This window comes from Myxocyprinus asiaticus, chromosome 11 (genome assembly GCF_019703515.2).
Source record: "Myxocyprinus asiaticus isolate MX2 ecotype Aquarium Trade chromosome 11, UBuf_Myxa_2, whole genome shotgun sequence".
Classification (NCBI taxonomy): domain Eukaryota; kingdom Metazoa; phylum Chordata; class Actinopteri; order Cypriniformes; family Catostomidae; genus Myxocyprinus; species Myxocyprinus asiaticus.
In genome coordinates, this window is record NC_059354.1 from 47,507,195 (window position 1) to 47,528,272 (window position 21,078).

The 21,078-nt window shown below is 39.5% G+C and overlaps 1 protein-coding gene across 1 annotated transcript in view; it reads right to left on the bottom strand.

Annotated features, from left to right (window-relative positions):
- Window positions 1-283: 283 nt before the first annotated feature.
- Window positions 284-21,078, bottom strand: part of ttc21b (tetratricopeptide repeat domain 21B) — a 40,190-nt gene continuing 19,395 nt past the window's right edge. The window contains exons 13-29 of the mRNA XM_051710273.1: window positions 18,928-19,085; window positions 18,299-18,523; window positions 17,271-17,509; window positions 15,579-15,651; window positions 14,915-15,025; window positions 14,599-14,737; window positions 14,047-14,153; window positions 13,045-13,233; window positions 6,049-6,159; window positions 5,076-5,157; window positions 4,800-4,950; window positions 3,416-3,577; window positions 2,939-3,134; window positions 2,023-2,247; window positions 1,565-1,685; window positions 1,407-1,474; window positions 284-1,184 (exon numbers count right to left, since the gene is read on the bottom strand). Of these exons, the coding sequence (XP_051566233.1) occupies window positions 1,107-1,184; window positions 1,407-1,474; window positions 1,565-1,685; window positions 2,023-2,247; window positions 2,939-3,134; window positions 3,416-3,577; window positions 4,800-4,950; window positions 5,076-5,157; window positions 6,049-6,159; window positions 13,045-13,233; window positions 14,047-14,153; window positions 14,599-14,737; window positions 14,915-15,025; window positions 15,579-15,651; window positions 17,271-17,509; window positions 18,299-18,523; window positions 18,928-19,085 (2,435 nt within the window). The 3' untranslated portion in view covers window positions 284-1,106. The remainder of the gene's footprint in view (window positions 1,185-1,406; window positions 1,475-1,564; window positions 1,686-2,022; window positions 2,248-2,938; window positions 3,135-3,415; window positions 3,578-4,799; window positions 4,951-5,075; window positions 5,158-6,048; window positions 6,160-13,044; window positions 13,234-14,046; window positions 14,154-14,598; window positions 14,738-14,914; window positions 15,026-15,578; window positions 15,652-17,270; window positions 17,510-18,298; window positions 18,524-18,927; window positions 19,086-21,078) is intronic.

Genomic DNA, 21,078 nt, shown 5'->3' on the forward strand with positions numbered 1-21,078 from the left:
TTCAATTGGAATGTTACCTTGAAAAAAAGTTGAAAAATCTTATTTATAGCTGTGGGAAATAATCAAATACTCATCTTTGTGTCTTTAATGCACATATATTTAAATTTAAGTAATGTCTCTACATGGTGTTTGGTGAAAACAAACATAAACAAATTGGGAAGTATGTGAGGAATATTTTCCACACTTGGTCTTTGGGTCTACACAAGCAATTGAGCGTTTCGACTTTACATAGAATTTTAAGTTTCAAATAAATTGCAAGGACTCAAGGGGCGCAAAAAATGCCATTTGACATTTGCGTCTGAGTGGTGAGAAGTCACTATTATTAAAGGAGGATTTTTTTTTAAAAAAGGGGCAGTGGTGGCTCAGTGGTTAAAGCTCTGGGTTACTGATCAGGAGGTTGGGAGTTCAAGCCCCAGCACCACCAAGATGCCACTGTTGGGCCCTTGACCCTATCAGCTCCAGGGGTGCCATATCATGGCTGACCCCAGCTTGGCTGGGATATGTGAAAAGAAGAATTGCACTGTATATGTGTGATAGATGTAATTATTTTAAAAAAATCAGATTTTGATTTTAAAGGTGCTGTAAACTATTTTGTAGATTGCCACACATAAAATGTCCCTACCTGACAGATGTTACTGAAATATATGTCCTGTCTCTGTGACAGAACTAGGCTTATTAATAATAAAAAATCCATAAATAAATAAAAAATCCCTCATTCTGCCAATCAGAAATACTCATTTAGCAAATTCAGCTTTGCTAACAGCGGATTGGCTGACCTGTCTTTGGAGGGCGGGGTTTTGAAGGGAGAGCTCTGAATTGCTTACAGTCCCTTTTACATCTACAGGTCTACAAGAAATCACTTGCAAGATATAACCTATTTTTTAAATGTTTATTCCATTCATTGTCCATTTTAATGAAAATAATTGCACCACTAATGCTTGTTTTTAATAACGAACACTGCATGTAGTCATATCAAGACATGTCTTATACTGATACTCAAAGCACTTGATGCAAAATAATACATATAATCACATTTAAGCAACAACACTCACTCACTCACTCACTCACTCACGCACGCACAATCACATTCCACATTGGTGATTAAATCATGATCTTAATGCTGCTCTTGCTTTGTCCAATATGTCTTTTCTTATCCGTGGATAGTTTGGATGTGCGTCCAAGACCTGAGAATGTGAGACATTAATACTTTACAATCTCAAAAAACAGGACAACATATCCCTCTCACAAACTGCTTAAACCTCAGAGCTCATCGTAGGTCTGTCTTTAAGGGTTTATACCTTGTTGCTTAAAGTGGATTTCTCTCTGAAGAAACTGTTGCATATTATACAGTATATTGTTTAAGAGATATAAATGTGGAGGATGATTTCTCATATAGCTATACTCACCTTATGACATACATCTATAGCATCCACGTGTCTTTTGGCCTTCAGGTAATTGAATGCAAGCTTGTAGCCTGGTAAACAAACAGGATGCTGATGTCAACACACAGATAGCCTCACATGAATGACAGTACAGAATGTCCTGTGATGGGCTTTAAACATACCAATAGTGGGGTTGGTTTGATTGCTGTACTTCCAGGCCATTTCATAATTTAAGGCAGCGTCTCGGAATGACTGCTCTTTCTCCATAATGTAGCCCATGTACTCATACGCTTTGCAGCAGGACTGTTGAAAAACATGTTGATTCGTGTTAAGGCATCAAGTTAATAAGTTAAGATTTAACTTATTCTGAACATTCTGAAATATCTCTAGAGCTGGAATGTCAAATACAGAGTTATTCATTTGTTGATGTATTGATGTTCTAGGGTTTTGGCACACTGTGGACTGTTTTAAAAGAATTTTTTTTTTATTTCACTTATTTATTATTCTTTCTTTCAATATTTTTTTCCCTTTATTTCACTTATTTACTACAGTTCTTTCTATGAATAATTTGTTCCTTTATTTCACTTCTTTCTTTCTTTCTTTCTTTCTTTCTTTCTTTCTTTCTTTCATTCATTATCACCTTGTTGTGGCGCAGACATCTCTTCAGAAGCTCTCCTGCCATGTCATATTTTCCTGACTGGATGTAGATGTCGGCCAGCAGCAGCCAGCTCTTTTCAAACTCATCTGCATCAATGATGTTCCAGTTCATCTTGGCGATGCGTTTCAGCTGGTTGCGGGCTCGAGGGGTCTGCTTCAGGATCATGTAGGCAGTGGCCATGGCCAGCAGTGCAGGGACATAATCTTTCTGTAGAGCACAAACTGTCAGTGGTACTTCAACGACTGCTTGTTGCTAAAAAGTTTGCTGTTAAAACAGACAGCGGGGGCCTGGGTAGCTCAGTGGTAAAAGACGCTGGCTACCACCCATGGAGTTCGGTAGTTCGAATCCCAGGGCGTGCTGATTGACTCCAGCCAGGTCTCCTAAGCAACCAAATTGGCCCGGTTGCTAGGGAGGGCAGAGTCACATGGTGTAACCTCCTCGTGGTCGCTATAATGTGGTTCGATCTCGGTGGGGCGCGTGGTGAGTTGAGCGAGGATGCCGCGGTGGATGGCGCGAAGCCTCCATACGCGCTATGTCTCCGTGGCAACGCTCTCAACAAGCCATGTGATAAGATGTGCGGGTTGACGGTCTCAGATGCGGAGGCAACTGGGATTCGTCCTCCACCAATTGGATTGAGGCGAATCACTACGCGACCACGAGGACTTAGAGCGCATTGGGAATTGGGCATTCCAAATTGGGAGAAAAAGGGGAAAAATCCACAAAAAAAAAACAAAACAGACAGCTAATGCATATAATATTCAGGACTACAAAGGGGTAACAGTAGGTTATTTAATATATCATAAAAGTTTGCCTTGAGGTTGTGATTCCAGGTAAATTCAAAGAGAGTGAGCATGTGTGGGTATGTGTGTATTTAATACAAAAATCTGTCATGTGACACCTCACTGTTTGCGATCTCGATGAACACATTGAGAGCTCGCTCTATGTTGGCTTTCTGTTTGGTGGCCAGACAGCAATAGTTCTCCAGGATACGCAGCTGCACATGTCCTGCAGGAGTCTGTGGCTTCAACTCCTTTAAGAGCTTCTCTGCTGTTCTCACGGCCAGCTGCTCAGACTCCTGCTTCTCTGTAGAGTTCCTGATCACAAACAACCAATCACACCATTAGTGAAACTGGTGATGTGTATACAGTAAAATATAGTAAAGCGTATTTGGTTATGTGTACTGTATATAGTGCGCAACAGTCTGGTTCCGGAAATAAAAATGATATAATGAGTAAAATAATTACTTAAATTTCAGTCTGAACATGAAGGTAATGATGACTATGAACTATCCCTTTCACACAAACATAGAATGTGCATTTTGAAGTGCATTTTTCAAATATTTCTAGTGTATTGTAAAGGTCAGATCAGGACTCACCCCATGTCTCCATCCAGATTTTCAAATACCTCTCCTCCAATAGTCTCATTATCAGGATTCAGGCAAATCTCGATCATGTTGTACACAGCATTCTGACCCCAGTCGTTGTCCTTACGAGCTTTGTTAAAGTGACGCAACCCATCGTTAGGTTCACCGGTGTACCTGAGAAACAGAAGATCAGTTTTGGGTGAATTAAGATTTTTTTGCACCGTGACATTGTTAAGCATATCTCTGCTAAAGAGTTCACTCCCCTTCAGGTTGTTCCAAATCCGTATGACTTTCTTTCTTATGTGGAACACAAAAGGAGATGTTTTAATGAAGATCCCCTTGTGTCTTTGTAATACAATGGCAGTGGATATTGACTCACTTTAAAGCTTAAAAAAAGGACCCAAAAGTATCATAAAGGTGGTCTTTGCAACTCATGTGTCACATTCCATGTCTTCTATAGGCATACGATAGGTTTTGGTGGAAAACAATCTGAAATTTCAGTTATCGTTCAGTGAAATCTTGACATCTGCTGCGTGTTATTAAGTGTTATGAGAGAAGCTCATCAACAGTGGAGAATTTACGCCATTTCGGGCTAAAAACAACTCAAGCTCATGGAACATGATGCACAAGTCACACTGACAACTTTTAGGATACTTTTGGGTTGTTTTTAAGCTTTAAAGTGAGTCAGTATGCACTGCCACACTGTCAGAAATTAACTTTTAAATTAAGATGCAAAATAAAAACCCTGTATTTAATTTCAAAGGAATATTTTACCTTTATGAGCACACGTTTTTCGAACCATTTTTAAAACAAACGCATTTGTATCAAATACATAATTTTAATCAATTAACAAACACATATTTTCAAGACTGAACTACATCAGAAGTTACAAATAAAAACCCGAAGAATTCATTACAAGGGCAATTTTTACCCCCACATTTTGAAGGGCATTTCTGGTGGCATTTTTGCTCCGAGCCCCTGCTAATTTCTGATCATGCAATGTATTGAATTAGATTGCTTCAGAATACATGGATTAAAACACTGGAGTAGTATGGAGTAATTTTATGCTGCCCTTACGTGCTTTTTGGAGCTTCAAAGTTTTGGTCACCATTCACTTGCATTGTATGGACCTACAGAGCTGAGATATTGTTCTAAAAATCTTCATCTGTGTTCAGCAGAAGAAAGAAAGTCATTCACATCTGGGATGGCATGAGGGTGAGGATATGATGGGAGTATTTTCATTTTTGTGTGAATTATCTTTTTAATGGTGCTAAAAATAGGCCCAATTTTCTTTATGAAAAAGTATCATTTGAACCATTTTTATGTGATTTGATTAATAACGTTGATTAATGTTATTATAAAGAGCTACCCTCTTGTCTTTATTATGTAGTCTTACCACAGATAAAGCCCTTTGCAGTAGTTGTATCCAGGTTCAAACTTTGCCCTCGGTGAGTGTTTCTCAGCCATCTCTAGGAACCGTGAAACCTCCTCCAGTTTACCAGCTCTGCGCAGCAGATCGATGAGGCGTGACAGCGTGGGGTAGTTGTCTGGGGAGGAGATTAATTCAGTTCATTAGAGTTTCCTGGTTAATCGGCTCTCCCGACTGTTCTAATAAGATGGAAGAAAAGCTAGATGGCTTGAAGTCACGAGATCATGAGATGAAGGATTTCACCTGGTTTTCTCTCTAGAAGCTGTTGGAAATGAAACACAGCCTGTTCATAGTCCTGCTTCCTGAACATCAGATCTGCCATCATCTTACAATAAACACACAAAAGTATTCAATATATAACCAAATGCATCGCAACCAAAGCCATCAAAAAGACATTTGGAAATGTCAAAAGCTTATCATTATATCATTCATTTTTTATTATGTAAAGTTTCTTGCACTAATGGTGCGTTCACGTCATGTTGGAATTACCGTAATTACGAGATTCCGACTTGTAAAAAGCGTTCACGTCAGTTGTAAATTCGGAATTCTATGAAAGCTCCGACTTGTGAAAAGGACCAATATGGCAGCAGCCTCAACAGTTGAAGGTAGTGAACATATTTCTGTTTAACATGCTATTTTATTATGCCATTGATGCCTGGAGCATTTCTTTTTGTTCTTTAACATTTAAAAAAAAAAAAAAAAGCTACATTACATTGTGACAGATTCATGAAACTATCTGTTCTGAAATGTGGCACTCAAACTGTTAAGATCAGCCTAAAAAAAATCAGTTGCTCGTTTCTAATGTTAAGATTCATCAGAAGGATCTGCAGAGCTGTAGGTGCTACACACAAACACAAACAGCACAAGATTTGATCAACTTTCACACATTTTTCTCTTATCATTAGCTTTTCTTGTGTTTAGGAATAATATCTATCCTCCTACTTCTTCCCTATTAGCTTACCGTGACTTAGCTGATCATTCAATAGGTGTCAATCATGTGTAAACGTGGGTGGTCACATGTTTCCGACATCAAAAACACAAGACTTTCGGGGGTTTTTTTCATTTGTTTTTTTTACAATAAATGCTTATTTATTTCCAGGGAAATCTGATCCCTTCAAATATATCTGAACTCATGGGAAAATGAAATTCTTGTAAGGAAATTAACACATGTAGGTGTGTGACGTCATGCGACAGCGTAATTTATTCAGAAACTGACCAGTGTGGCGGCCTCGTTGACAGGGTCATTCTTCAGAATGGCACTGCACTGCTGCTGACAGGCCTCAACATCATCTAGAGTCAGATATACCTGTGCCAGCTCCAACATCACCTGATTATACACACACACATACACTTCGTTTGATACGGTTTCACTCAGTAGCTTTGACATTTTATGCAATAATGCATGTATTTTTTCTAATTATTGTTTGATTTATTAACTTACAAGTTAAAAGAAAAGGAAGGAAAATCAATAAAAGGGAACTGCAGTGTACACTAGTCTCAGCCCACAGACTGCCCAATGCTAACCGTCTGATTCACAACACACAAAAATGGCAAGCGCTATGCGGAAATTTGATTGGTTGACTTCTATGCATTTTCTGGCGATTGGTGTTCTAAGGCACTAGGTTGATACAATGAGCGCTTTTGAAGAAGGCCAAAGTTTGTCAGAATACTGCCATCAAACCTTTGAAAGATATTCAGAGCTTTGTTTAAGGGGCTAAGTAGTAAAGCGTTGTTTTTGACTTGTTGTTTCTGTGAAATAATAGGGAACTAATATACACTATATTGCCAAAATATACCTCACCCATCCAAATAATTGAATTCAGGTGTTCCAATCAATTCCATGGCCACAGGTGTATAAAATGAAGCACCTAGGCATGCAGACTTCTTCTACAAACACTTGTGAAAGAATGGGCCGCTCTCAGGAGCTCAGTGAATTCCAGCGTGGTACTGTGATAGGATGCCACCTGTGCAACAAGTCCAGTCGTGAAATTTCCTCGCTACTAAATATTCCACAGTCAACTGTCAGTGGTATTATAACAAAGTGGAAGCGACTGGGAATGACAGCAACTCCAAGGCCACGTAAAATGACAGAGTGGGGTCAGCGGATGCTGAGGCGCATAGTGCGCAGAGGTCGCCAACTTTCTGCAGAGTCAATCGCTACAGACCTCCAAAGTTCATGTGGCCTTGAGATTAGCTCAAGAACAGTGTGTAGAGAGCTTCATGGAATGGGTTTCCATGGCCGAGCAGCTGCATCCAAGCCATACATCACCAAGTGCAATGCAAAGCGTGGGATGCAGTGGTGTAAAGCATGCCGCCACTGGACTCTAGAGCAGTGGAGACGCGTTCTCTGGAGTGACGAATCACACTTCTCCATCTGGCAATCTGATGGACGAGTCTGGGTTTGGTGGTTGCCAGGAGAACGGTACTTGTCTGACTGCATTGTGCCAACTGTGAAGTTTGGTGGAGGGGGGATTATGGTGTGGGGTTGTTTTTCAGGAGCTGGGCTTGGCCCCTTAGTTCCAGTGAAAGGAACTCTGAATGCTTCAGCATACCAAGAGATTTTGGACAATTCCATGCTCCCAACTTTGTGGGAACAGTTTGGGGATGGCCCCTTCCTGTTCCAACATGACTGCGCACCAGTGCACAAAGCAAGGTCCATAAAGACATGGATGAGCGAGTTTGGTGTGGAAAAACTTGACTGGCCTGCACAGAGTCCTGACCTCAACCCGATAGAGCACCTTTGGGATGAATTAGAGCGAAGACTGCGAGCCAGGCCTTCTCGTCCAACATCAGTGTCTGACCTCACAAATGCGCTTCTGGAAGAATGGTCAAAAATTCCCATAAACACACTCCTAAACCTTGTGGAAATCTTTCCCAGAAGAGTTGAAGCTGTTATAGCTGCAAAGGGTGGGCCGACGTCATATTAAACCCTATGGATTAAGAATGGGATGTCACTTAAGTTCATATGCGTCTAAAGGCAGATGAGCGAATACTTTTGGCAATATAGTGTATTTTGAGGAACAGAAATTCTGATTACGAAGTTTACACACATTTCCACTAATTCTTTCTTTGTTTTCCGTTCGAATGATTGCATACCAACACTACTGTGAGTTTTTCTGTGCGGGTCTTTTATTTTGGTTTTAAAACTACCCCTGAACTCCACATTAAAACAAAATGAACTGTGGCTGGTCACTTTGTGTGTCATTTAGACATCATATTTAGGCTTCTTTTAGTTTTGCCAAACAATTCTGACAAAATGCACTGACATTTTTGTTTGGCTAAGCTGTTCATGTAGTTATATTTCTCCTGTTCACACACATCCCGGAAAAGCGTTGATGCTTGCGTTGACAAGCTTCTATGATGTTACCCACAACAAACGCATTTTATACCATGGTTTTTTTGTGTGGATTTGTTCCCTGTTTTCTCCCAAATTGGAATTTCCAATGTGATTTTAAGTCCTCGTGGTCGCGTAGCGATTCGCCTCAATCCAGGTGGCGGAGGACGAATCCCAGCTGCCTCCACGTCTGAGACTGTCAACCCACGCATCTTATCACGTGGCTTGTTGAGCGCGTTGCCACGGAGACAAAGCGTGTGGAGGTTCCACAACATCCACCGCGGCATCCACGCTCAACTCACCACGTGCCCCACCGAGAACGAACCACATTATAGCGACCACGAGGAGTTTACCCCATGTGACTCTACCCTCCCTAGCAACCGGGCCAACTTGGTTGCTTAGGAGACCTGGCTGGAGTCACACAGCACGCCCTGGAATTCGAACTAGCGAACTCCAGGGGTGGTAGCCAGCGTCTTTACCACTGAGCTACCCCGGCCCCCTATACCATGGTTTTTTGAATATTCGATTCTGATTGGCTGGAATGCGTGCGTTAAAACCGTTTAATGCACAGGTAATTCCATTGCGAGAGTTTTATGCCTCTTTACCTCCGGACGTGAATATAGTGTAGCAAGTCTATTGAGTCTCAAAGTTGGGATTTACCGTCACATCACAAAACATGACATCATCAAGTCATGCAATGCCATCTTTAAATCAACTGTTAAGCGCTACAGGGAAAAAAAAGGGAGACACCAGTGTTCATCAGCCCTGTATTACTGAGTATGGAGATAATTAGGAATGCATAAGCACTTCCTCTTACACACCCATAAGGCTTGCATAGTTGGACGTTCTGGTATGTTTTGCACGAAGGGAAGAGAAGGAAACAGGGAAAGGCGTCATGATAAACATCATCTAATATTGCTGCACTGCTCAGCACACATGCGTTAGAGGGTGCCGCTCAATCACGAAGCACTGACTGAAACGCTGAATGCAGACTGTTTTGTAATTTATTTAGTAATCGCAAAAGGCCAAATCACATTTCATTCTTAATTCAATCAATAGCTGCGTTTACATGGACCCTGGTAACGCATTTGTGATCAGACTAAAAGCTCAATCGAATAAAAAAGTCTCATGTAACCACATCAATTGGATTAAATTGGCCACATCTGATTTAAATTTCATTCGGATTGTAAGGGGTGGTGTAAACCTTTTGTAATCCGTTTGAAAAGAGGATTTTTGCCATGTAAACACTTGCTCGGGTTGCTTTGTGAACTGGGATGATCTGCGCATGTTCAGTACTGACACAGTAATGGCGTCATGACGTTTCACTCACAACAACACACTTTCATCACAGTGGGCATATTTGTGACCATCAGTGAAAAGAAGCAACAGCAGAGAATGGAGAAACACCTGTGAAATGACGTCAATAAAAGCATCCAAAAGTTGCTTTTGATCCATACCAAGTGCCAGAAAAAGTGATTCATCTCCGTATGTCAGCCAGTCTGACGTGTGATCGGCGAGCACACACACCCAGCAGTATATCACCATAAACATCTCTCATTCAGGAGTTACAAATGTTTGTGTTGTTTTCTGGTCTGATTCGGTCACTTTATTACTAAACGTCCCCCTATATGAAAGTAAGATCTGCTTTTAGCTCATAAAGAGAACACAGAAAGCAACCGAGGCAAACAAACCTAAGCAAATTATTAATTATTACTATTGGTATTGTGTTTTGTTTATGTTGTCATGCATATGTTGTCTCTTTTGTAGTGTAGTTAATGTAGTTAATCTAAAAATATCCAGCACAACTTTCCATATCAACTTGCTGTGTAAATATGACATATTTTTACATTGTAATCTGGGTGGTGTGAATAAATTCTGTGCTTGTTTTTTTTTTTTTGTGTTATCCCCTTTTCTCCCCAATTTGGAATGCCCAATTCCCACTACTTAGTAGGTCCTCATGATGGCGCGGTTACTCACCTCAATCCGGGTGGCGGAGGACAAGTCTGAGTTGCCACCGCTTCTGAGACAGTCAATCCGCGCATCTTATCACGTGGCTCGTTGTGCATGGCACCGCGGACACATGCTGCTCTCCGTGATCCACGCACAACTTACCACCGCCCCATTGAGAGCAAGAACCCCTAATCGCGACCACGAAGAGGTTACCCCATGTGACTCTACCCTCCCTAGCAACCGGGCCAATTTGGATGCTTACGAGACCTGGCTGGAGTCACTCAGCGCACCCTGGATTCGAACTTGTGACTCCAGGGGTGGTAGTCAGCGTCAATACTCGCTGAGTTACCCAGGCCCCCATCTTATGTGTTGTTTAATGACTAATGTTAGTATACTGTATAGCCTACAATTAAATATATACTGTATAGTGGCGTTATAGTGCTTTTTATACAATATGTTACAATCGTCACACATCTTACATGGCCGTGGTATTATAGATTTAAGTGTTTAATCGCTGCTCTCCCCCTTCATCACTGGTTGGCTTTGTAATTTTGGCTCTGGTATGTAAACAGCAGTATCACTTTATTAAGCTTTATAAATAGAAACAAAAGTTTTGCTGACTTTTGTCACATGCCACAGCACAGCACACAGAAGGTATGTAGAGTTTTGGTCATATACTGTACGGTATATGGCAGTGAGGTCATACAATGATATCTCATGAAACAGGTAAATAGAACTGACCTCTTGGATCAATTCAAAGGCTGCATATTTCAAAGCTGGATGTTTTTATTGTTGCTGGAAAATGAGCAGATGGAATATTTGAACATTATGAATTTAATATTTTTTGTTATTTATGATGTATTGATTATTAAAACTACAAGCCGTCATGCATAACATCATATCCTCATTTGTAGAGAAGTCCGAAATCATTTTGTGCTCAAAGTGTGAACACCCCTTCAAATGGCGAGAGAATGCAGTGTACACGTCACATTGACAATGATTTCATTCCGATTAATACAAAATGTGTCCATGTAAACACAGCTAGTCATGCAACTTTAATGGATATCATACCAATGTCTCAGAGGTCAAAGCCTGCAGGTTTAAGAGCGTTTTGGACTGTTTTCCCACACCACGAACAGTAAGTGCCACTTTTACAACTGTCCAGTACTTAACACATTATTCCATTAATGCGAAAAAGACAAAGAATAGAAATTAAATATTACATGTCCTCAGGTGTGCCAACCCTTCTACATTATGTGGCTATTATTATTTATGGATAGTGCATTTAAATTCTGCAAAGTTTGCGGTCTCCTAAAAATTAATCTCCATTTTTCCAATTATTCATAGAGCTTTTATTTAATTCAAATAAATGTAATCTTATTGCACTAATTTACAGTATCTCTGTGTCTGATTTAGAACAGGCAGAACTCTAGATCTAATGACCCTTAGATAATGTTACCCATACTTGTTATCTTTCCAGTCGAAAGTTGCACTGCAAAAATCAATGACAGCTGTAAACAATCAATGCTGGCAAGTGGCCATAGTATAAGTGGGATTATCCACAGCTATGTGTGCGTTAAACTATTTGTATGCTCTTTGTGGAGGCTTTGCATCGGGTGGTCCTTCGCCTCCACGTCATATATTAAAATAGTTTAGCGCACATCTAGCAATGGATTATCCCTTACTTAATGCAGTCCCACTCGTAGTATAAATGCAGGTTTAGTTCGACTAGGTTTGCCTTCTTCCATTGTATAAATTAAGCATAAGTGGCGGTTCTTGGCAAGAATCTGCTGCAATGGGGACCATAATTTATGCTGATAGTCAAGTCTGACTACATGAAACTATGATGACAAGGGATGCACTGATGTATCGGCTGGTGATATTTATCGTCTAATTATTGACTAAATTAAAACCATCAGCATATCAGTTATAAGCATAAAAATGACAGAAAACCAAAGGTTTATTTATAGTTAATTAGCAACACACTTTGTAAAAACTCTGTGAATTCAAATGCACAATCCAGAAATAATAATAGCCACAATATGTAGAAGGGTTGGCACTTCTAAGAACATGTAATATTTCATAAAAGTACTATGGCCATAAACGGACATGACAGTTGTGAATGTGGCAGTTAGCTATAGGCTACATGAGGGAAAACCATCCAAAACGCTTTGAAACCAGAAGACTATGACTTCTGAGACATCAGTATGGTATCAATTAATGCTGCATGATTGATTGAATTAAGACTGACATCGCAATTTGGCCTTGTGTTTTAAAATATAGTCTGCATTCAGCGCTTCAATCAGCACTTTGTGAGCAAGCAGCGCCCTCTAGCGGTGTGGATGGCATTATCCATTATACCAATATAATTCAGAATTTAAAAGTGGGTTTTGGTTTTTAGGTTAAAGCTTTTTATTTTTCCATGATGTGGCAGATATTCTGTGGAATTGCCCAACATATGCATAGTATGAATTGGTAATGTTCTATTATATAAAGGACATACGTGTACATTTTGAGTTCTGTTGTTTTGAAATGCAAAAAGAGAAGTGCAATGTTTTAGAAGTACAAAATATCACGTTATCATTTTTAGTTATTTCTTGTATCTTTTTAAATATGTTTATCTTTTGTTGTGGTTCTCTTTAAAACACTTAATGTGCTACCGATTCTGTACAATCAGACACATACCCCCACCAGGCCATAACAATGTTTTAAAATGTGTCTACTTTACACCTTAGAAATACATCTGCTGCTTTATCACCAGGCATGTAATCTTTCATTTTTGAAATATACAGCACTGTGATTTTTTCAGGCCAGTGCTGTGTTTAAATGCAGCACCACACACCACACTCACACACACATACACACACATCACAGTTCCAGCTGCAGCGAGAGCGACACACTGGACTCACTGATGCGGCCCTCACTGACCTTGCTGTCACTTTCACAGTACACAAGCGCCTCTTTGTAGAACTTGACGGCTCGTTCGTAGCCGCGCTGGCTGCTGCACTGTTTGGCGATTTCGGCACAGATCTCCGCAGCGAGCTGCTTCTGCGCGGTGGCAGAGTCGGGCTGCTCCATCTGAACACGCTTCAGAACCTTTGCCTGGACATCTCTTGCCTGAAGATGACAGACAAGAGAAGATGGGCTGGCTACAATTTAAGAACAGTTACATCATTTGCTTTGGGCAAGAAATTGACGGAATAGTTACTCGACCTCATGTCATTCAAAACCCATATGCACAAGGTTATTCTTTTTGTGGACACAAAGGGAGAAATTTTGAAGAATCTTCAGGCAGCTCTTTTTCATGCAATGATAGCTCATAGTGGCCACAGCTGTCAAGCTCCAAAAAGGACAATAAAAACAGAATAAAGTAGTCTATATGACTCATGCGCTGTATTCCAAATCTTCTAATAGTTTTGTGTGAGAAACAGACCAAAATGTAAGTCGTTATTCACTGAAAATCTTCCACTCCACAGAAGCTCTCAAATCTATGACTTCAGAAGACTTGGAATATATAGCGCACATGTCATATGGGCTACATCTATGGTGTTTGTTGTCATTTTTGAAGTTTGACACGGTCAATATGAGCTGTCGTTGTATTGAAAATTCGTTCTCCTTTTGTATTCTTAAACAGCATACGAGTTTGGAGAGACATGAGCGTGAAAACAATGACAGAATGTTCTTTTTTTTACTGAACAATTACTTGGCAGACATAAATGAATATAATTCAGTCATTTATTCATTTTTGAGAGTTTTAAAGGGAAAAACATGATGAAAGACCTGACGTCTTACAAACATAAACATACTTGAAAAGATCTGGATAGTACATGAGACATGACTTGGTGAGTTGTTTTGACTATAAGCTGCTTCGAGGGTTTGTGGTGAGCTGTTGAACACTTTTAGTGGAAGAGCGGATAGAATGGAACTCACTCTCTGTAAGGATAGTAAAGCTTCGTCATTTTTGTTAACTCTGCTCTGGACTTTGGCGAGCAGCACAAGATACCGGCAGTCTTCGGTCAGCAGGGGCAGTTCATTCACTGACAACACAGACAGAAAGAGAACACTGAGGACAAACAACTGCAGTGTGGTGACAAAATACTCAATTCAGTATAACAAATCAATATGACTGTATTATCATTATACTTAAAGGGATAGTTCACCCCAAAATGAAAATGATTTCATCATTTACTCTCCCTCATGTTGTTCCAAACCCGTATGACTTTCTTTCTTCCGTGGAACACAAAAGAAAAGCAAGACAAAATGTTAGCCTCAGTCACCATTAACCTTAATTGCATGTTTAGAACAACATGAGGTTGAGTAGATAAGGACAGAATTTTCATTTTTGGGGTGAACTATCCCTCTACACTATCCCAGCATACATGGTAACAGAAAATGTATATCCTTCCTCTATCTAGTTGAACTACTTAGCTTGTAGCTTGAAAAGCTACGTTTTAAACTAGCTTTCCCAACACTGGTTCTCACCAGGTTCATGTGTGAGAGCCTCCTGCAGAACTCTTTCACAGCGTTCATACTGTCTGAGCTTCAGGAGCAGGTCGGCAAGATCATACCGCAGGAAACTCTGCTGCCCGCTCTTCAGCGCTGCCTCGTAATAGTTAATCGCCTGGGAAAACAGTGAGATATATGGAGAAAATGCACTGATAATTCTACATTTTCAGCAGAGGGGGAAATATGCATCCAAAGCAACCACTCTTATTTAAAATCCCATACAAATGAAAAAATGTTTTGCCTTGAAAAAATACTCCTCTCTAAACAAATTTGAATAGGATGGCGAGATTACCTTTACATAGTTGTGGGTCTTGACAAGTGCTTTCCCAATCTTACTGGCTACAGCTCCATCTTTAGGGTTTTTCTTCAGGGCTTGTTCATACACCTCAATGGCCAACTCTGGCTGTCAGCAGAGAACATTATATTCATACACACATGATTGTTGGCATCAAACATGAAACTGGGAATTGCGCTGCTGCAAATGTTGCTGGCTCTTGAATGACAAATTGCTTGTGATGTTTCTTATTTGCAAATTGCTTCGGATTAAGGCGTATGCAAAATGATTCAATGTAAATGTTTTTTTCAAAGGACTTTCATGATTACTTGATAAAATAATTTTATAGAGATTGCACTCAGAAATGTAACTATTTCTCACCGTGCATAACTAGAAAAATGCATGCTTACTTTTGAAATCCTCTTAAATTGAATAGTATTACTTTCCACGACTTTCACACCCTGGCTCTTATTCTTATTTTCTTCTTTCGATTTTGGGTTGAAATGTGACCTGGATGTTTTCGAGTGATTCTAACGTTTACACTGTGTAGTAAATATTTGTGGGGTTACAGAAGGAGACATCTCATAAACATTACAAAATACACATTTGAGCTTCTAAACAAAGATCTTCACTAATTCAACAATATTTAAGCACGTGAATAAACAACATGACTCTTTCTCACCTCTTGAATGTTCATGTAGGCATCACCGAGCAACAGAAAGGTATGAGGGCTTGGCAACTTGTCCACCAAATCCCTGACAAGAACACAGATTTGTTAATGTTAATTTTTTCTGTGCAATACAACAGCGAATGAAACCACATCTGCAAGTATAGTGTTTTGTGTTTGACGATTGTTTGCGTAGGCGTAACCGAGCTTGTTAGCGGAAGCCTGTCAACACAAGTGAATAACACACGAGAGACACCTAACTAGAGCACTTAAATACATAAATACAGAACATGAAAGAACAGGTTCAGCATTCCATATGGCTTCAGGTGTAAAGCTCTTAAAACTCCTGTATCAAATACTAAAATATAAAAAAACTACAATATATTTACACAATAATATTATACAGTAGTTGAATCTTATGAAACCTGTCAAGAACATGCAAGGGTCACATTTTACCCTAAAAATAAAAAAATAGAGATGAAAAATTGTATATACATAAAAGAAAACAAAGCCAATTTGTAAGATTTTTTTTGTATTGTTTTTTGCATTTTGAAAAAAAAATTAAGCACATTTCCCCCACAAATTCCCATTATTTTTGTGAAAATATAGATATGATTATCTACTGTATTGCAAAAAAATAATTTTTATAATATATATATATATACACACACACATACATACAGTACTGTGCAAAAGTTTCAGGCACCTGTGAAAAATGTTGCATAGTGAGGATGTCTTCAAAAATCATTTATCAATTAATGTCATACAAAGTCCAGTAAACATAAAAAAGCTAAATCAATATTAGGTGTGACCACCTTTGCCTTTAAAACAGCACCAATTCTCCTAGGCACACCTGGACACAGTTTTTCTTGGTTGTTGGCAGATAGGATGTTCCAAGCTTCTTGAAAAATTCTCCACAGTTCTTCTGTCTCAATTGCTTCTGTCTCTTCATGTAATCCTAGACTGACTCAATATTCATTGGGGGTCTCTGCACATGCCATCTGTTGCAGGGCTCCCTGTTCTTCTATTCTATTCTATTTGCAGAAGGAATGTTTGGGATTCTAAAATGTATATTTCCTATTGACACTAAAGCTGAAGATATAAATAACTCTTAAGACAAATGTTTTTGTGAAGCATCTTATGTGCCTAAGACTTTTGCACAGTACTGTATATATATATATATATATATATATATATATATAAAATTGTCAAGTATTTACACATCATGGTATTATTTATTGTACTGCCTTTTATGCTTATAAAAAAAATAGCATGGTTTTACATAAGATTTATTGTATTTCAGTTTTTTTTTTTTTATTACTGTATTACAGTAATGAGAATCTACAATATATAATGGGAATTACAAAAAAACCCTGTCAAAAGTAAATCTGTTAAAATAAATGTGGATGCATTATGGTAATTCTTCAACAGAATTCTGAAGAGGAGAAAATGTGCTTAATTTATATACATTTAATGCCATAATGCAAATCATCTTAATGGTCCAAAAAAAAAAAAAAAAAGATTTAGCTTCTTTATGCAAAATATGATTAAATATTTATATATTTATTTATTTTAATGAAACAGGACCTGGAGATTTACACATTATATAGAAAAAGATTCTATAAGCTATAATTCATCATACTGTGTGTGGTTAACTTGATAAAAATTGAAAAATAAACAAGTTGGCTAATTAATTTCTGTAATTACCTGTAGCAGCTCACATAGAGGCGTTTCTCTTTCCTGTAGTTCAGGTAGATATCTGCCATTTTTTCGCTGGCTTGTACATAGTACGGCTGCTCTGGTGTGATGTTTCTGAGCATGCTCAGTGCCAGCTCAGCATCGCCACGCATTAGTGCGAGGTCGGCATTGGCGATAGTGACTCGGAGCTCCTCCGGAGTACCCATGAACTCATTTATGGCATCTTGCATTACTTTTGCTGCCTCGTGCTGGAAGCCACAACAACATTTTAACCCCAAAAACAAAGCAGACAGCTGTTTGAAAACAATGTTTATTTTTGCAATTCCTTTTGATGATGCTAGTGTGGCAGAAATGAAAGACTTCAGCTTTAACTGACGAAATGGGACGAGACCCATGAATGTTAAAGGAAAAGCGAACTTAAATATTATAATTCTCTCACCATTTACTCACCCTCATGTCATTTCAACCTCAAATGGCTTTCTTTCTTCCGCTGAACACAAATGAAGATATTTTAATGCAGATATGATGTCAGTTTGTTCATACAATACAAGTTAATGGTGACCAAATTTTCAAGCTTTAAAAAGCACATCAAGGCAGCATAAAGGTAATTACAAGACTCAATGGTTTAATCAATGACTTCTAAAGCAACACGATCTATTTTGTCTGAGAACAGACCAAAATATAACTCTTTTTTTCCACTGTAAATCTTCTTGATATCAACAATCTCCTTTGCGATCATGATTTGCAGCTTGATTAGACTTCCTAGCGCCATCTAGTGCTTAAGCATTAGGAAGTGCAGACATCGTATCTCCATTAAAATATCTTTGTTTGTGTTCCATGGAAGAAATTCATGTGAGTTTGAGATAACATAAGGGTGAGTAAATAATGAGAGAATGATAATTTTATGAGTGAAATTTTCCTTTAATTTTGTAAAAAAAACAAAAAAACATTAAGAGACCTTTAAACATCTCACAGTGTCTAGGACAGGTCAGACAGGTTAAATGCACATTTTTGGAAGAAAGCAACTGTCCACTCACCTGCTCTCCATTGAGCCAAAGAGCTTCAGCTAGCTCCAGGAACACAGACACACAGTCTGCTGAGCTGAGCTCGGCTCTCTTACTCTGCCGTTTGGCTGAAGAACCGGCTCTCTTCACAGCACACAGACTCATGGCCATCTGCAGCGTTTGAATGGCCTCCTGAAGCTGCCCCATCTTCCTCTGAGCCTGAGCCTTGACCAGGTGATACAGAGGATGCTCACGGATCTGACCACATGGAGAAGAGAAAGGTTTGATAGCGATGGCTACATTCTGATGAACTGAATTAAAATACAAGACAACCCTGCTAAAAAAAAAAAAAAAAACAGCATGAATTCCTGTGCTGGTCCAGACTGTTTTTTGCTGGTTAGTGCTGGTTTAGTTTGATTGAAAATTCTGGAAAAAGCTTAAACATAAATCTGAAATCTAATGTTCTGAAATATGATCATAAATGGTCATGGGGATGCATATTAATACTGGGTGTAAACATTCATGTGTTTCTGCTATCCCTGACCCAAACCCAAAAGGATGTTAAAGGGATAGTTCACCCAAAAATGAAAATTATCTTATCATAAGTATTCAGAGAGAGTACAGACTGGCTGGAAGTGATGTTACAGCACATGGTGTCTCACCTCAAAGTTGTGGCTGAGGCAGAGTTCCAGAGACTGGGACGAGAGTTTGAAGTTGCCCTGCATAAGATGGATCTGAGCCATGAGGAGATGAGCATCAGCATGAGCTGGGTTCTGATCCAAACAGTGCTGCAGACTGCTCTGAGCTGCCTCGATATCACCTGTACAAAGACAAGAACATATGAAGAGAACACAAACCAGGCTAACTGGGTAAATCTTGTAAAAATCTGTCCATGTCCACTTTTTTGTTTAATTCCCATTATTCTCAATGGTGATTCTCTTTAGTATAATTAGAATGTTAAAAATCATTGTGTATCAAAGTATTTGTTCCTGTACAGTAAAACAATGATTTTTTGACAGTATATACACTATCTTGCCAAAAGTGTTTGCTCATCTGCCTTTAGACGCTTATGAACTTAAGTGACATCCCATTCTTAATCCATAGGGTTTAATATGACGTCGGCCCACCCTTTGCAGCTATAACAGCTTCAACTCTTCTGGGAAGGCTTTCCACAAGGTTTAGGAGTGTGTTTATGGGAACGTTTGACCATTCTTCCAGAAGCGCATTTGTGAGGTCAGACACTGATGTTGGACGAGAAGGCCTGGCTCGCAGTCTTCGCTCTAATTCATCCCAAAGGTGCTCTATCGGGTTGAGGTCAGGACTCTGTGCAGGCCAGTCAAGTTCTTCCACACCAAACTCGCTCATCCATGTCTTTATGGACCTTGCTTTGTGCACTGCTGTGCAGTCATGTTGGAACAGGAAGGGGCCATCCCCAAACTGTTCCCACAAAGTTGGGAGCATGGAATTGTCCAAAATCTCTTGGTATGCTGAAGCATTCAGAGTTCCTTTCACTGGAACTAAGGGGCCAAGCCCAGCTCCTGAAAAACAACCCCACACCATAATCCCCCCTCCACCAAACTTCACAGTTGGCACAATGCAGTCAGACAAGTACCGTTCTCCTGGCAACCACCAAACCCAGACTCGTCCATCAGATTGCCAGATGGAGAAGCGTGATTCGTCACTCCAGAGAACGTGTCTCCACTGCTCTAGAGTCCAGTGGCAGCGTGCTTTACACTACTGCATCCGACGCTTTGCATTGCACTTGGTGATGTATGGCTTGGATGCAGCTGCTCGGCCATGGAAACCCATTCCATGAAGCTCTCTACGCACTGTTCTTGAGCTAATCTGAAGGCCACATGAACTTTGGAGGTCTGTAGCGATTGACTCTGCAGAAAGTTGGCGACCTCTGCGCACTATGTGCCTCAGCATCCGCTGACCCCACTCTGTCATTTTACGTGGCCTACCACTTCGTGGCTGAGTTGCTGTCATTCCCAATCGCTTCCACTTTGTTATAATACCACTGACAGTTGACTGTGGAATATTTAGTAGCGAGGAAATTTCACGACTGGACTTGTTGCACAGGTGGCATCCTGTCACAGTACCACACTGGAATTCACTGAGCTCCTGAGAGCGGCCCATTCTTTCACAAATGTTTGTAGAAGCAGTCTGCATGCCTAGGTGCTTCATTTTATACACCTGTGGCCATGGAAGCGATTGGAACACCTGAATTCAATTATTTGGATGGGTGAGCGAATACTTTTGGCAATATAGTGTATATACTGTGTATAAATCAGCATAAATTAAAGGCAGTACAATACACACTACCATTAAAGGAATATTCCGGGTTCAATACAAGTTAAGCTCAATCGACAGCATTTGTGGCATAATGATGATTACCACAAAAATTTATTTTGACTCGTCCCTCCTTTTCTATAAAATAAAAAGCCAAAATCGAGGTTACAGTGAGGCTCTTACAATGGATGTGAATGGGGCCAATTTTTAGAGGGTTTAAATGCAAAAATTTGAAGCTTATAATTTTATAAAAGCACTTAAATACATTTTTAGAGTCTATTATATGAACTAAAAAAAATCAAGTTTTTTGTGGGATTACAGGGTTTACGGCGTTATTTCGTCATGGCAACGAAGATGTAAAATTGGATATAACTTTACACAGAAAAGGTTAGTATGCACATTTTATCACACTACAATCAAGTTAACATGAATACTGTTTACTTCTCATGGCTCTACTTTTGAAACAATGTGTATTTTAACATTTACAGATTGGCCCCCCATTGTAAGTGCCTCACTGTAAC